The 13,549-nt window shown below is 32.3% G+C and overlaps 2 protein-coding genes across 4 annotated transcripts; both read right to left on the bottom strand.

Moving 5' to 3' along the window:
- Positions 1-416: 416 nt before the first annotated feature.
- LOC125575251 (U-box domain-containing protein 21-like) lies at positions 417-2,626 on the bottom strand. The gene has a single exon (XM_048777554.1). The coding sequence runs from the start codon at positions 1,828-1,830 to the stop codon at positions 514-516; it is 1,317 nt and encodes a 438-aa protein (XP_048633511.1). The 5' UTR covers positions 1,831-2,626; the 3' UTR covers positions 417-513.
- A 7,496-nt stretch (positions 2,627-10,122) lies between these two features.
- Positions 10,123-13,149, bottom strand: LOC106449729 (protein TPX2). Of its 3 annotated transcripts, XM_013891438.3 has the most exons (7): positions 12,936-13,149; positions 12,695-12,754; positions 11,776-11,832; positions 11,202-11,300; positions 11,063-11,122; positions 10,628-10,722; positions 10,123-10,502 (listed from the first exon to the last, which is right to left on the bottom strand). In XM_013891438.3, the coding sequence occupies exons 1-7, from the start codon at positions 12,975-12,977 to the stop codon at positions 10,382-10,384; spliced, it is 534 nt and encodes a 177-aa protein (XP_013746892.2). In that variant the 5' UTR covers positions 12,978-13,149; the 3' UTR covers positions 10,123-10,381. The 3 variants fall into 3 exon arrangements, with proteins under 3 accessions (XP_013746892.2, XP_022574545.2, XP_048633510.1); XM_022718824.2 differs by having other exon boundaries at positions 12,695-13,149; XM_048777553.1 differs by lacking the exon at positions 12,695-12,754.
- Positions 13,150-13,549: the final 400 nt, after the last annotated feature.

Genomic DNA, 13,549 nt, shown 5'->3' with positions numbered 1-13,549 from the left:
AGAACCATCCCTGCCCCGTGAATTTGTCATTCTCTTTCCATGCACCATCTATAAAACAGATTCTTAACTGTCCCGATTCTTGTCATTCAAAGTTTTATGGGCCCAAAACTTGTCTTAGTGAAAGTGGAAACATTCACCTACAAATACATTAGAAGAAAACATAACCTAATTATTAAGGATAGCTTATGCATCACATTAACTCAAACTATCACACTTGAAGCTAGCCACTACCCACGATTCCTCGTTCAATGTTTGTATGGTTATAAATTGAATCCTAATTTCTCGTTTATGAAAGATAACCTTGGCAACTGTATTTTTAAAGCATTATTGGATTTTATATAAAATTATTTATTATTCTTGTTGTCCCTGCAGTCTCTTCCCATTCATTTATGCTTTTTTTTTAAACATTATTTAGATTTTATATAAATTCACATTGGTCATCTTCTTCATTTTCAAAATGATCATATCTCTGATTTGCAAAGAATGTGGTTGTCTTTATACAATTTATCTACTTCAAAATGGCTTTTTAAGATACTTAAACTCCATTGAAGAATCAACATCATCACTCATCAGTTTCATCTGTGTGTTCATCATCTTCAACAACTCTGTCGCTTTCTCCTTGGTCTCTTCTCCATACCCAACCTGTAACACCAAAAACATCTTCTGAAACGCTCCCAAACGCACCGCTTCTTCAACCGTGGACGCGTTCCCTGCTTTACACAGCTTCAAAATCGCAGACACTGAGCTCCCCGTCCCTTGTTCAGAGACCTTAAGAATCTTCTTCACCAAAAGCGGCATCACCAACGCGTTTTTCCTCACTTTCTTTATCCCTTCGCTGGTTTCGCAAACCGCGTCTAGAACCGCCAACGCTTTCTCGCAAACGCTATTCTCACCATCAATGATCATCTCCACCGTTTGATTCACAAGACCGATTTCGAGAAACACAGACGCGATCTCGGGCTTTGCCAAGACCATTTGAGAAACCGCTATCAACGAAGATTTCGTTGCGTTAGAAGAAACCGAATCGCGGATCAGTTTAAAAAACGCTGCCGCGACTCCGTTCTCCTCCGCAAACGCGTGAACTTGCGTTTCTTCCAACGACAGAATCTCCTTCAACAAAAACGCAGCGTTTTCACGAACTGTATCGTCCTTGCTCCTCAAGAAACCCGCGATGCAACGAAACGACGACGCAGACGCCAGTGTCGTTAAACCCTCCCACCCAATAGGAACCATCCACGTCAGCAGAGATAAAATCTTTCCCAAGAGAGACGTTGATTTCTCGTCTGCCGAGAACTTCTCGAAACAATCACACAAAACCAATGCGACGCCGTTTTCGATAATACAATTTCTATTTTTCTCGCTTTCTTTCTCCAACTTCTTAATCCTCCAAATAATCTCCTCGCATTTCTCGTAATCCCCCCGCCGCGTAGCAGAGGATAACTTTCTGCAGATCTCGTAGACCTCACACGGCATCAAAGGGACACGTGGCGTTGGGATCCGCTCAATTAACGACGATCCTATCTCCACGCACCATCCTTGGATCATCTTGCGAATCGTGTGGTTCGGGATCTGATCGAATGTGGTCAAGACCGTGTTCGTGACAGGACACGTGTTGTTCCCTGAATCGATCCATTTTTCGATGCTTGTGCGATCGTAGGTAATGCCTGTGGAGATTATCACCGGATCTTTCATGAGATCGATTGAGATCGGGCATTGAAACTCCGGCGGAATCGTTATATCCGGCTCCGATGTCGATTCCGACCAACTCATTACCGGCGCTATCTTCTTCTTGCTAGCTCCACGTAGTCTCATTCCCCATGTGAAGCCCATCTTGTGTGAAGCAATCTCAACAAAATAAAGATTGAACTTGAGAGATTATAGTTTTCTGAGGGTTTTATAAAATAATAAAACCATATTTATACTACTATTTTTGCAACTGGTCGGTCAAAGTCTTACGAGTGAGTAGAATGAGCAGAAGTTTATTAGGTCTTAATTTGCAAGCTGTTCGGTCTTAGCAAGGTGAAAAATTTGACCGTTGAACGTTTCAAGGAAGAACAGAACCATGAAGTAGAAAGCAGATCTTCTAGTTCTACGACCCAGATCCATAGACTCGGGCCTTGCACTGGGATACATCATCATAGATGGACAGGTCTTGGCAATGCTAGCATTGACCGTTGCAACTATAACATTCATTTCACGTATCGACTGATTAAATAGATAGATTATCTATTTTTGACTTTACATAATTATATTCCTTTTTATTTATTTATTACATAGGATTTTCTTATAAAGTATACTATATAATAACGAATAATTCTTATGCATGCGGTAGATAACTTATTAACTTTTTGGGAATAAATATATGTAGTCTGTTCTGATTTATTGTCGTTTGAATCGGCACGGCATATGCGGAATTATTCTCTCAACGTTTCCGGCTCAGTTATGTGGACAATACGCTTTGTCATGTTTAAGTGATTTTTGTCATTGATATATCTATGATCGATATTTGACCCTAACATTCTTACTCATTAATTGTTTGAATTTATTCTACTCTTTATTAGATGTTTCCAAGATTGTGTCCTTACTTATTTTAACTTTTTCTTGTTGCATGTGATAGAATTTAAGTCAAATTGCCTCACTCTCACGGTCTCTCTTATAACTATTTTAAGAGCCAATACATCAATCTCCGGTTATCCGCTTTTTACATACTCTTAGTATTATCGTAAGTGCCAATTTTTTTATCCAATTTTTTTTAGAATATTTATAAAATTTATTCAAAAAAAAACAAACTTTTGTACATCAAATATAACTCATTTGATTTAACTAATTTTTAGAAATCGAAATAAGCAAGAACTTGAACAGATAAATCCTACACCCTTTAGGCGAGGCATCGTTGCAGTAGAGCTTCAGAGTGTCAGATGATCCGTAGCAGAGACCATTAATCACAGTTCTGAATCCCTCTATCTATCATCTTGGCCGAGGAACCTGCGACCATAGGTGTTGCTCTGTGGCGTCTATCATTTCGTTCTCTCCAAATGGAGTAAAGAGTGATCTGAAAAGTGTAGCGCAGCAAAATTCTGGATTTTTAATCCAATATTGTGTCAACTATAAGTTGAGAAAGGTCTCCCCAGGCCGTAGTAAACCGAATGCCAAGAAGTCCTCTTGCCAATAGCGACCACACTGTCGCAGGGTAAGCACAATCAAAGAAGATATGCTCACGAGTTTCAGTCTCTTGGTGGCAGAAGATGCATAAAGAACTTATTCCATTGCTCCAAGTAGCCATACGATCACCTGTAAACAGTCTGTTGTGAAAGGCTAACCAGGTACAAAAAGCGTACTTTGGGGTCGTTGAATCAACAATTCGAAGTGCTTTTCTTGCATATTCTTGATAAACCAGTGTTTATATATATGTGTAGGAGGATCTGTTTGGGAAGTAAGAAGCCCCTTTGACATCTCTTCATTTGCAAAAAATTCTCGATGTGAAAACACAAAGACAAAAGTCTGAACATTGAATAAGAAAAAGAGTGGATCTGCAGGATCCCAAATGAATTGGCTTATTATAAAAAAACTTTGTTCTTTGAAACACATATCTCGTCTTTGGTACTGCATGGTTTCGCTCTACAAGAACTTCGAATCATTCTCATGAAGATCATACTTGTCATTATAAATGATTCGTTTGCCCCGAAATGACCCGGCCAAATAGGAAAATCTCAATTCATTAGGCCTTTCGATACAATCAAATAGAAAGTTCCGAAGGTCCGGGATATTTTATCCAATATTTTATCATGTAGTTGTAATAATTTTTGCACGGAGTTCCATCACAAAATGATTAAATGAGCAATGTTCATCACAATACTCAAAAATTTTACTATAATATGATTCTTCTTTTTTCCAACAACGATGTACAATATCCATTTGTGTAGAAAATTCTTGAAACTTAATTTCTCCAGCATTTGAAATATTTTCAGTACATGTTAGAATAGAACGATAAAGTGTAGATGATATAAATATAGCATCATTGATCGTTCATAATCGTTTATAATAAATGGTATAAGAAAAATTGGTGAAAATCATAATGGTATGTATATATATTTAAGAGTTGGTTGAAAAATTGATTCAAAATTTGACAATTGTTAGGATTTTGGCAATTATAAACATAAATAGTAAAATTTTGGAAGTTAAAAAGTTTATTGTTTTTATTCCTTTCACTAAAATATGTTTGAATATATAAACAAGAGCTTAACATAAAATAATGAAAATTACAGAAAAAAACCTTTTCAGTGTCCAAAATAAATGAATAAGTTTTTATTTATGAACCATAAAATGATAAGTTTCAGTATTAAATTTTTAAAATAAACTGATTTCCTACTAAATAACTAATCTTAAGTACTCCATCTGTTTCGTTATGTAAGTTATTTTGCTTAAAAGCACGGATATTAAGAACCTTTAACCTTTTCTGAAGTTGCAATATAAAAAGTTTTTTGCACGCATTCATTTAGTGGAATGTTGTTATTTAGATTGTTTTATTGCTTTGGGCTCTAAAAATATTTTATATTGTGTGAAATAAATATTTTTTTTTGCTAAAACTCCTTACAAACAGAGGGAGTAATTAAGATGAGATTAAAGATCACAAAAATTTTAGCAACTAATAAGACCATGTGCGATGGTTCTTTTGAATTTTTTAATTCAGTTATTGGATTCTTACGGTAAACATGTTGACAAAATCAAAGCGACTACGTTGATTCAAATGGTTTGAATTTTTTCAAACTGGAAAAAAATGTATCCAGATGAGATACATGTCACCATTTAAAAAATGAGTTAAGAAAGAAAAAAAAAGATTAAGAGAAAATTACTAGAATCTTTTGGAAACGTTAGGATATGACTAAAATAACATACATCTTTTAAAAATTATTAGAAGGTTGGTATACTTTTAGTAAATTACAACTAAGACCTTAGTTAGTTTTTTTTAATTGAGATTACTTTTAAACAATGAATTCTTGCCACTAATTATTGTATACACGTTATTAATAATTGTAATTATTTTGATCAAAAAAAAAGACAATGAATCGTTTTTGTAACTAAACTATGTTAGAAAAAAAATCACAAGTTTTATTGTTTGTCGCTTAAACCCTAATATTTTTAGTCGATATTGTTGTTTTTCGTTCAAAATTCTCGAACTGTCTTCTTTGATAACGTCTTCACCGAAATCGTCTTCTCCGCAAGCGTTTCTACGGAGATTATAACAGGCTCAAGATTCATCATCCAAACTTAAATTGAATTTAAAAACCAAAAAGACGAGTCTATAGATTAGGAATCAAGAGAAAAATCAGTCGCATAAATAACATAGATCTAAAAACTCAAAAATCTGACACAGATCTATTGCAGTGGTTGTCGTTTTGATCGTGGTCGGTAAAAGAAGGAGCTTTCTCTCCTACAGTGTCATGTATGGCGACCCGACATCCTACTGCTCTCTCTCTCATCGGATTCGTCGTTTTGCAGAAGAATAAAGAGTTAAAGTGAGAGAGATGAAGAGACTAAGTCCCATCAATTGTAAGAAAATGAGAGAAGATTTTTGGCCTTTAGATTTCATTTAATCAATGACCATAAATTGTGATCTTTGGAAAAGAAAGATTATCCAATGAAAAAAAAAGGTGAGGATAGACAAAAAGATAATTTTGAACTCTTAGATTAAATTCAATCACTGGTCATGAAAAAACAATATAAATTGTAATTTAGTTCTTTTCAATTTGTTTTAAAAACTGCTTAAATTTAAAGAATGTAATTATGGGTTTAAATCAAAATTTAAAATGGAATTTAAAAATTAATGATTTTTTTTAAATGATTAAATTTGAGTTTAACTCTAAACTATAAACCTAAACTTTAAACCTAAACCTTAAACTTTAAATAATAAAAATATCAGATTTAATAATCAAAGATAAACTTTATAATTTTTATAACTTTATAATTCTATAGTTTAGGATTTGAGGTTTAGATTTAAGAAAATATTAAAGTTGGAGTTTTGTAAGTAAGAATTGTATAAGTGATTGTAAGAGAACATATATCTCATGATCAAGTTAAAGTCTCAACCTGAAAATTCAAGAAACTATACATATTCAGTTGATTTATATTCACTTGATATTGATAAGATGATCTTCAATATTTTTTTTTTTAAGTATTTGAATTGAGTTTTTCTATTTTAGGGTATGTTTGAGGTATGACTGAGTTATATAAACGATATGGCTGAGTTATCTAAATGACACGGCTGAGTTATATATATATTTTCTGATTTTAGGGTATTTTTGAGGTATGGCTGAGTTATATAAACGACACGGCTGAGATATATAAACGACACGACTGAGTTGTGTAAATATAGCATAACTAAAATACAAAATACATGGGTGAGTTATGTTTTTACATAGAAAACCAAAAATACAGGTTTCCTGCACCATCCCGGTGATAACTCCTCCATGTCTCCAAGCTTCATTGAATTCCTCTGTGTCGTCTCTGTTGAGTCCGTCACTTATTTCCGTCTCTTCCGTTCTCTTCTTGTTCAATCTTCTCTTTTAGTTAGATCTGGAAATTGTTTTTTATATTATTCAAATATGGATATCAAATCACAAACAAACTTAAATGAATACATCCCATAATTACTAATTTGGGTATTTTTTGGAATATAGTTGTCTTTTCTCCTCAGAATGCACATTTCTTATAGCTAGGTTTTGGAGATTGGGAAGAAATAACTCAGCCACAACTGCATATATAAACCAGCCATAAAAGAAATAACTCAGCCACAACTGCATATATAAAAATTATTAGAATGTTGGTATACTTTTAGTAAATTACAACTAAGACCTTAGTTAGTTTTTTTTAATTGAGATTACTTTTAAACAATGAATTCTTGCCACTAATTATTGTATACACGTTATTAATAATTGTAATTATTTTGATCAAAAAAAAAAAAGACAATGAATCGTTTTTGTAACTAAACTATGTTAGAAAAAAAATCACAATTAAACCCTAATATTTTTAGTCGATATTGTTGTTTTTCGTTCGAAATTCTCGAACTGTCTTCTTTGATAACGTCTTCACCGAAATCGTCTTCTCCGCAAGCGTTTCTACGAAATCTTCTTCGCTACAATAGCCTGAAATCATCTTCTCTGTTGAGTTTTTCGAGTTTGTGGCTGAGTTTTAATTTATGTTGTGGCTGAGTTACTTTTCTTTTATGGCTGGTTTATATATGCAGTTGTGGCTGAGTTATTTCTTCCCAATCTCCAAAACCTAGCTATAAGAAATGTGCATTCCGAGGAGAAAAGATAACTATATTCCAAAAAATACTCAAATTAGTAATTATGGGATGTATTCATTTAAGTTTGTTTGTGATTTGATATCCATATTTGGATAATATAAAAAACAATTTCCAGATCTAACTAAAAGAGAAGATTGAACAAGAAGAGAACGGAAGAGACGGAAATAAATTACGGACTCAGCAGAGACGACACAGAGGAATTCAATGAAGCTTGGAGACATGGAGGAGTTATCACCGGGATGGTGCAGGAAACCTGTATTTTTGGTTTTCTATGTAAAAACATAACTCACCCATGTATTTTGTATTTTAGTTATGCTATATTTACACAACTCAGTCGTGTCGTTTATATATCTCAGCCGTGTCGTTTATATAACTCAGCCATACCTCAAAAATACCCTAAAATCAGAAAATATATATATAACTCAGCCGTGTCATTTAGATAACTCAGCCATATCGTTTATATAACTCAGTCATACCTCAAACATACCCTAAAATAGAAAAACTCAATTCAAATACTTAAAAAAAAATATTGAAGATCATCTTATCAATATCAAGTGAATATAAATCAACTGAATATGTATAGTTTCTTGAATTTTCAGGTTGAGACTTTAACTTGATCATGAGATATATGTTCTCTTACAATCACTTATACAATTCTTACTTACAAAACTCCAACTTTAATATTTTCTTAAATCCAAACCTCAAATCCTAAACTATAGAATTATAAAGTTATAAAAATTATAAAGTTTATCTTTGATTATTAAATCTGATATTTTTATTATTTAAAGTTTAAGGTTTAGGTTTATAGTTTAGAGTTAAACTCAAATTTAATCATTTAAAAAAAAATCATTAATTTTTAAATTCCATTTTAAATTTTGATTTAAACCCATAATTACATTCTTTAAATTTAAGCAGTTTTTAAAACAAATTGAAAAGAACTAAATTACAATTTATATTGTTTTTTCATGACCAGTGATTAAATTTAATCTAAGAGTTCAAAATTATATTTTTGTCTATCCTCACCTTTTTTTTTCATTGGATAATCTTTCTTTTCCAAAGATCACAATTTATGGTCATTGATTAAATGAAATCTAAAGGCCAAAAATCTTCTCTCATTTTCTTACAATTGATGGGACTTAGTCTCTTCATCTCTCTCACTTTAACTCTTTCTTCTTCTGCAAAACGACGAATCCGATGAGAGAGGGAGCAGTAGGATGTCGGGTCGCCATACATGACACTGTAGGAGAGAAAGCTCCTTCTTTTACCGACCACGATCAAAACGACAACCACTGCAATAGATCTGTGTCAGATTTTTGAGTTTTTAGATCTATGTTATTTATGCGACTGATTTTTCTCTTGATTCCTAATCTATAGACTCGTCTTTTTGGTTTATAAATTCAATTTAAGTTTGGATGATGAATCTTGAGCCTGTTATAAGCTTTTTTGGTGAACTTGGTTATAACAAAGCCGTATTGTAACCATAACTCAACATTTGATTATAACAAAGTCGTATTGTAACCATAACTCAACATTTGATTATAACAAAGTCGTATTGTAACCATAAAACTCAGCCATAATGTATGCATAACTCAATCATAATTTGATTATAACACAACTGTAATGTATGCATAAGTCAGCCGTCAAGTGTAATTTGTTTCGCGACGTTTCGTATTTTGGACGGGAACAAAATCTTTCCATCAACTCTGAACACAATATTAAAACTTTAATATTTTCTTAAATTTGAACCTCAAACCCTAAACTATATAGAGTACCATAACTCAGTCATAACGCATGCATAACTCAACCATAATTTGATTATAACTCAGCTGTAACATATGCATAACTCAGCCGTAAATTATGCATAACTCAGCCATAACGTATCTGAATGGTATAAGTCAGCTGTAATGTTCCTATAAGTCAGCTTTCAAGTGTAATTTGTTTCTCGACATTTTGTATTTTGGGCGGGAACAAAATCATTCATTCAACTCTGAATACAATATTAAAACTTTAAATATTTTCTTAAATTTGAACCTCAAGCCCTAAACTATAGAGTAACTATAACCAGCCATAATATATGCATAACTCAACCATAATGTGATTATAACTCAATAGTAAAGTATGCATAACTCATATGTAGTATGCATAAGTCAGCCGTAACGTTCTTATAAGTTAGCCGTCAAGTGTAATATTTTTTTTGTGACGTTTCGTATTTTGGGCGGGAACAAAATATGTCATTCAACTCTTGAACATAATATTAAAACTTTAATGTTTTCTTAAATTTGAACATCAAACCCTAAACTATAGAGTAACCATAACTCAGCCATAACACACGATGTTTTGTATTTTGGGCGGAAACAAAATCATTCCTTCAACTCTGAAAACAATATTAAAACTTTAAATATTTTTTTAAAATTGAACCTCAAACCCTAAACTATAGAGTGACATAACTAAGCCAAAACATATGAATAACTCAACCATAATTTGATTATAACTCAGCCGTAAAATATGCATAACTCAGTCATAGTATGCATAAGTCAGTCGTAATGTTCTTATAATCAGCCGTAACGTTCCTATAAGTCAGTCGTCAAGTATAATTTTTTTTGCGATGTTTCGTATTTTTGGCAGGAACAAAATCTTTTCTTTAACTCTGAACACAATATTAAAACTGTAATATTTTCTTAAATTTGAACCTCAAATTCTCAAACATCAATCTTTCAGGTATAGAGGAAGCATCAATTCTAAATTATAGTGATTCATGTTTTTCAATCACTCCATGTATATAGAGTACTAGACTCTTACGAGGAGATATAGAAAAATAATTAAACGGTTGTATCTATTTAATGGGCAAGTTGAGATAAAGTATTAATGACAAGACTGACTATCTTGTACATATCAACGTGTAAATGATATCAATCGAAATCGGTCATTTATTTAAATCTACGAAAAAGTGAGAAGAGGAAATGACCAAAGAAAAGAGACATAAACTTACCAAGATTAATAAAAAGATAATTTGGAAAAGGAAGATTGAAATGAAAATTAGCAAAAGCCTCTAACTGAGCTAGTGGCTCTCAGGATTTAAGCATGAGCATGATGAATATGGTAGAGATAGTGTTGGTTGTTGAAGACACAAGTCCAACAAGTACTGTTTACATTTCCAAAGCTTGGTTCCTTTGGCATCGTCAATGGTCTGCTCGATCTACACCCAAAACATTGATTTGAAAAGAAAAAAATATTTAGATTCATAACTAATAACCATTTGAATCATTTAATAGTATACTACTCTTTTTTGCATTATCAAAGTCGCTTTAGGACCAAACTAACCTCTGTGGGAGGAACGGTCTATCGAAGAAAGGCATTAGCTGAGCTTTTGGAACCATTTCCTTCCGTAGCATACGAATCTCTTCCTCTTCTATCATCTGTTCCACGGTTCGGTTTAATAAAAAGGTTTATTTTTGAGAATTCTTCTTAAACCGATTCCAAGTAAACATACTCTTTTTAGTTTAAGAAGTTCCGGTTATATATCTATGTACGGTCGATGGCGTGTTTACAGGACTCATATCAAACCAAAATTCTGTTTTATACCTTACACCGAGAAATTAATTAAATCTTCAGTTTCTCGACTAGCCATGCTCATATAAAAGTACGGTACCGTGTTAGTAGGATACAGGTCAGAGTACTATTTTCTTTGGTTGAATTGGCTAAGTTTTTTCTCTAACCAGATGCTAAGTAAGCATTTTATTTTGTTTTGTAGATTACCTTTTGCAACCTCTTTTCTTGTTTCTTCTGTAGTTTTGTGATATAATAATTTGTTGCAACCTGAGAATACAAGTAATGAGCTACATGGAAATTGAAAAGCAAAATTAATTAAAAAAACATTGAGGATGATCGTGTAAACCGTGTAGTTGAACATGGCACGTTTCATTGCTCTCTCGCCAGAGTGAAGCTTGAACTCAAGAGGCTTTTTGTTCTCTTTTGCTGGTGCCTTTGCAACATTCTGATTGATTGGAAAAACAATTAATTACATGCATGTTAACTACTCGTACAGTAAATATGTTTATGTAAAACGGTATTTTAGCATGCCCAATATTGGATAATTTGAGCGAGTGCCGATATAGAAATAGAAGATATGTTTCTATAACTGTTTTCAAAATATTGTAGGATTCTTAATTTCTTATAAGAACCTGACTAATAAAAGTGTGTCGTGTACAAATCTCAAATAATTTGAGACGGCTGGTGTTAATGCATATAAACACATAATGCATATCTATAACAGCTATAGTGACAAAAATCGTAGTAAAACGAGGACGTAGATGAGAGTTGTAACTTGTATATTTTCTTGAGTAAAATATTTTTCGTGTAATAACATACACCTTTTTTTCTTTTATGAGTTATATTGTGGAAACTGGATAATAGTTATCATATTTTATTTAAAAGAATTCATAGTTGATCGTAGAGTTCTATATGGATACCTTAGAAGCGGCTGCCTTGGTTTTGTCATGCGCTCTATCTTTGAGTTCCACTTTGTTCTACAATATAATTTTCAGTGAATAGTTGGAGAAATTGAATTGTTATATATGAGGATTTACATTGATCAATATAGCATGAAGTGCATTCAAATAAAACTATTGTTTTACAACTTTCGTTCTAGACATAATATTTACCTACAGTATAACTAAACGTGTGATACTATACCATCAGGAAATAAATTTGATACTATTACTCCTTTTTTGCATAACCAACGTGTAATATACCTAGTGCACGTAAAGTTACAAAAAAAAATATACCTAGTGTACGTAGAACTCAACAAGCAATACTAGTTAATCAGTTTGTTATAGAAATGGAACCTTTCCGGATTGACTACACGTCCACACAACACACACACGCACACCAAAAAAAAAACTCAACCTTGTGAAACTTTTCATGAAGTGAGATTGTGAAAGACAGATTATTCGGATATCTCTAGAAAATGCCGATTTCATTAGTAATATTTCTATCAACATTCAAACTGTAATTAATTATACTGATATTGGCAGAAAATTTATAGTTATTTCATAATTTGAATATTAATTAATTTATATTTATTTTGAAACCAGAAGAATGTGTTCTTTCAGTTTAAAAATAAAAGAGTACTGGTCGATTTATTATTTTGTTGCTAAACGACCTTTGCAAAGCATAAACTTAATGTCCATCAAGTGACCTTTTTAGTCCAAAACATATACAAACAAGTTAGAGTCTTCAAGCAAGTGTTTTCCTTTACCCAAATTAGTCTTGCACCCACAAAAAGATTGAAATTTTGATTAAAAGAAGTAATGGTTAAAACGATATATACAAGAAACATTAATGCCTCACAAGAAAATAAACAAATAAACCAAGGTATCTTCATCTCACCATTCCTTTACTGTCAGAACCCAGGGACAGTACAGAAGAAGCTGGACTTATTTTCCCGCACTTTAAAAAATAAGGAGGAAAATGTTTTGTCAGTATTGATTTAGTTAATGTAAATATAAACACAGGTGCCCTATTTTCTATATGCCTGCAAACATATTTACATGCAATGCGTATATACATACATGCATTAAAGTAACTAGTAATTGAATTTGGTGAGAAAAGTAACCAATTATTGAATAACCTTGGGTGAGGATTTTGTGTGTGATGATTTTCCAGTACACATGTTTAGGAGAAGAACTATATAATAAGTATAATATTAGATAGTAGTTGTAAAAACAATATAAAAGGAATAACTCAACCAAAAAGTTCTTACGGACTCTTTTTTTTTTTGGCACAACTTATAAATGGATTCTAAATTTTAAAGAAGTGAAATAAAAGTATTACTTAATGAGTGAAAGAGAGAAGATACTAAGTGAATTTATAGAGAGTGAAGGACGAAGCAAATTAACATAGATACAAGTTTGGACATTAGTAGCTTTCCTAAGTGGCGTCTGCTGCTGCATCAGCAACATGCTTTAGTTAGGGGTTTCTTCATATTTTCATTATTAATTCAATATAATAATAAGTGCAAATGTCTCCGTAAACTTGCAAGTGTTAAGTGAACTCGACATATGTAAGTATTTGTTATTTTTTTAAGTATTTGTATTTGTATTTTTGATTGTCTGTAAAATTTCATCATAGAGAATTTAAACTTCATATACTAATCAACAATCTAAGTTTATATATATATATATATATATATATATACATACCTCATACCAGGATTCTACAAAAAATACGAGGTGCAGTTATTCT

Source organism: Brassica napus, chromosome A4, assembly GCF_020379485.1.
Source record: "Brassica napus cultivar Da-Ae chromosome A4, Da-Ae, whole genome shotgun sequence".
NCBI lineage: Eukaryota > Viridiplantae > Streptophyta > Magnoliopsida > Brassicales > Brassicaceae > Brassica > Brassica napus.
Note: the sequence above shows the minus strand (reverse complement) of the source record. Positions and strands in the feature narration are given on the sequence as shown.

What these genes read in the sequence shown, in the direction of transcription:
- LOC125575251 (XM_048777554.1), bottom strand. Translation starts at nt 1,830, where the DNA reads ATGGGCTTCACATGGGGAATGAGACTACGTGGAGCTAGCAAGAAGAAG.
- LOC106449729 (XM_022718824.2), bottom strand. Translation starts at nt 12,874, where the DNA reads ATGTATATACGCATTGCATGTAAATATGTTTGCAGGCATATAGAAAAT. An exon ending in GTTCTGACAGTAAAGGAATG is followed by an intron (nt 11,833 to 12,694) that starts GTGAGATGAAGA and finishes ATTATATTGTAG; the next exon opens with AACAAAGTGGAACTCAAAGA. An exon ending in AGACCGTTCCTCCCACAGAG is followed by an intron (nt 10,503 to 10,627) that starts GTTAGTTTGGTC and finishes TTTTGGGTGTAG; the next exon opens with ATCGAGCAGACCATTGACGA.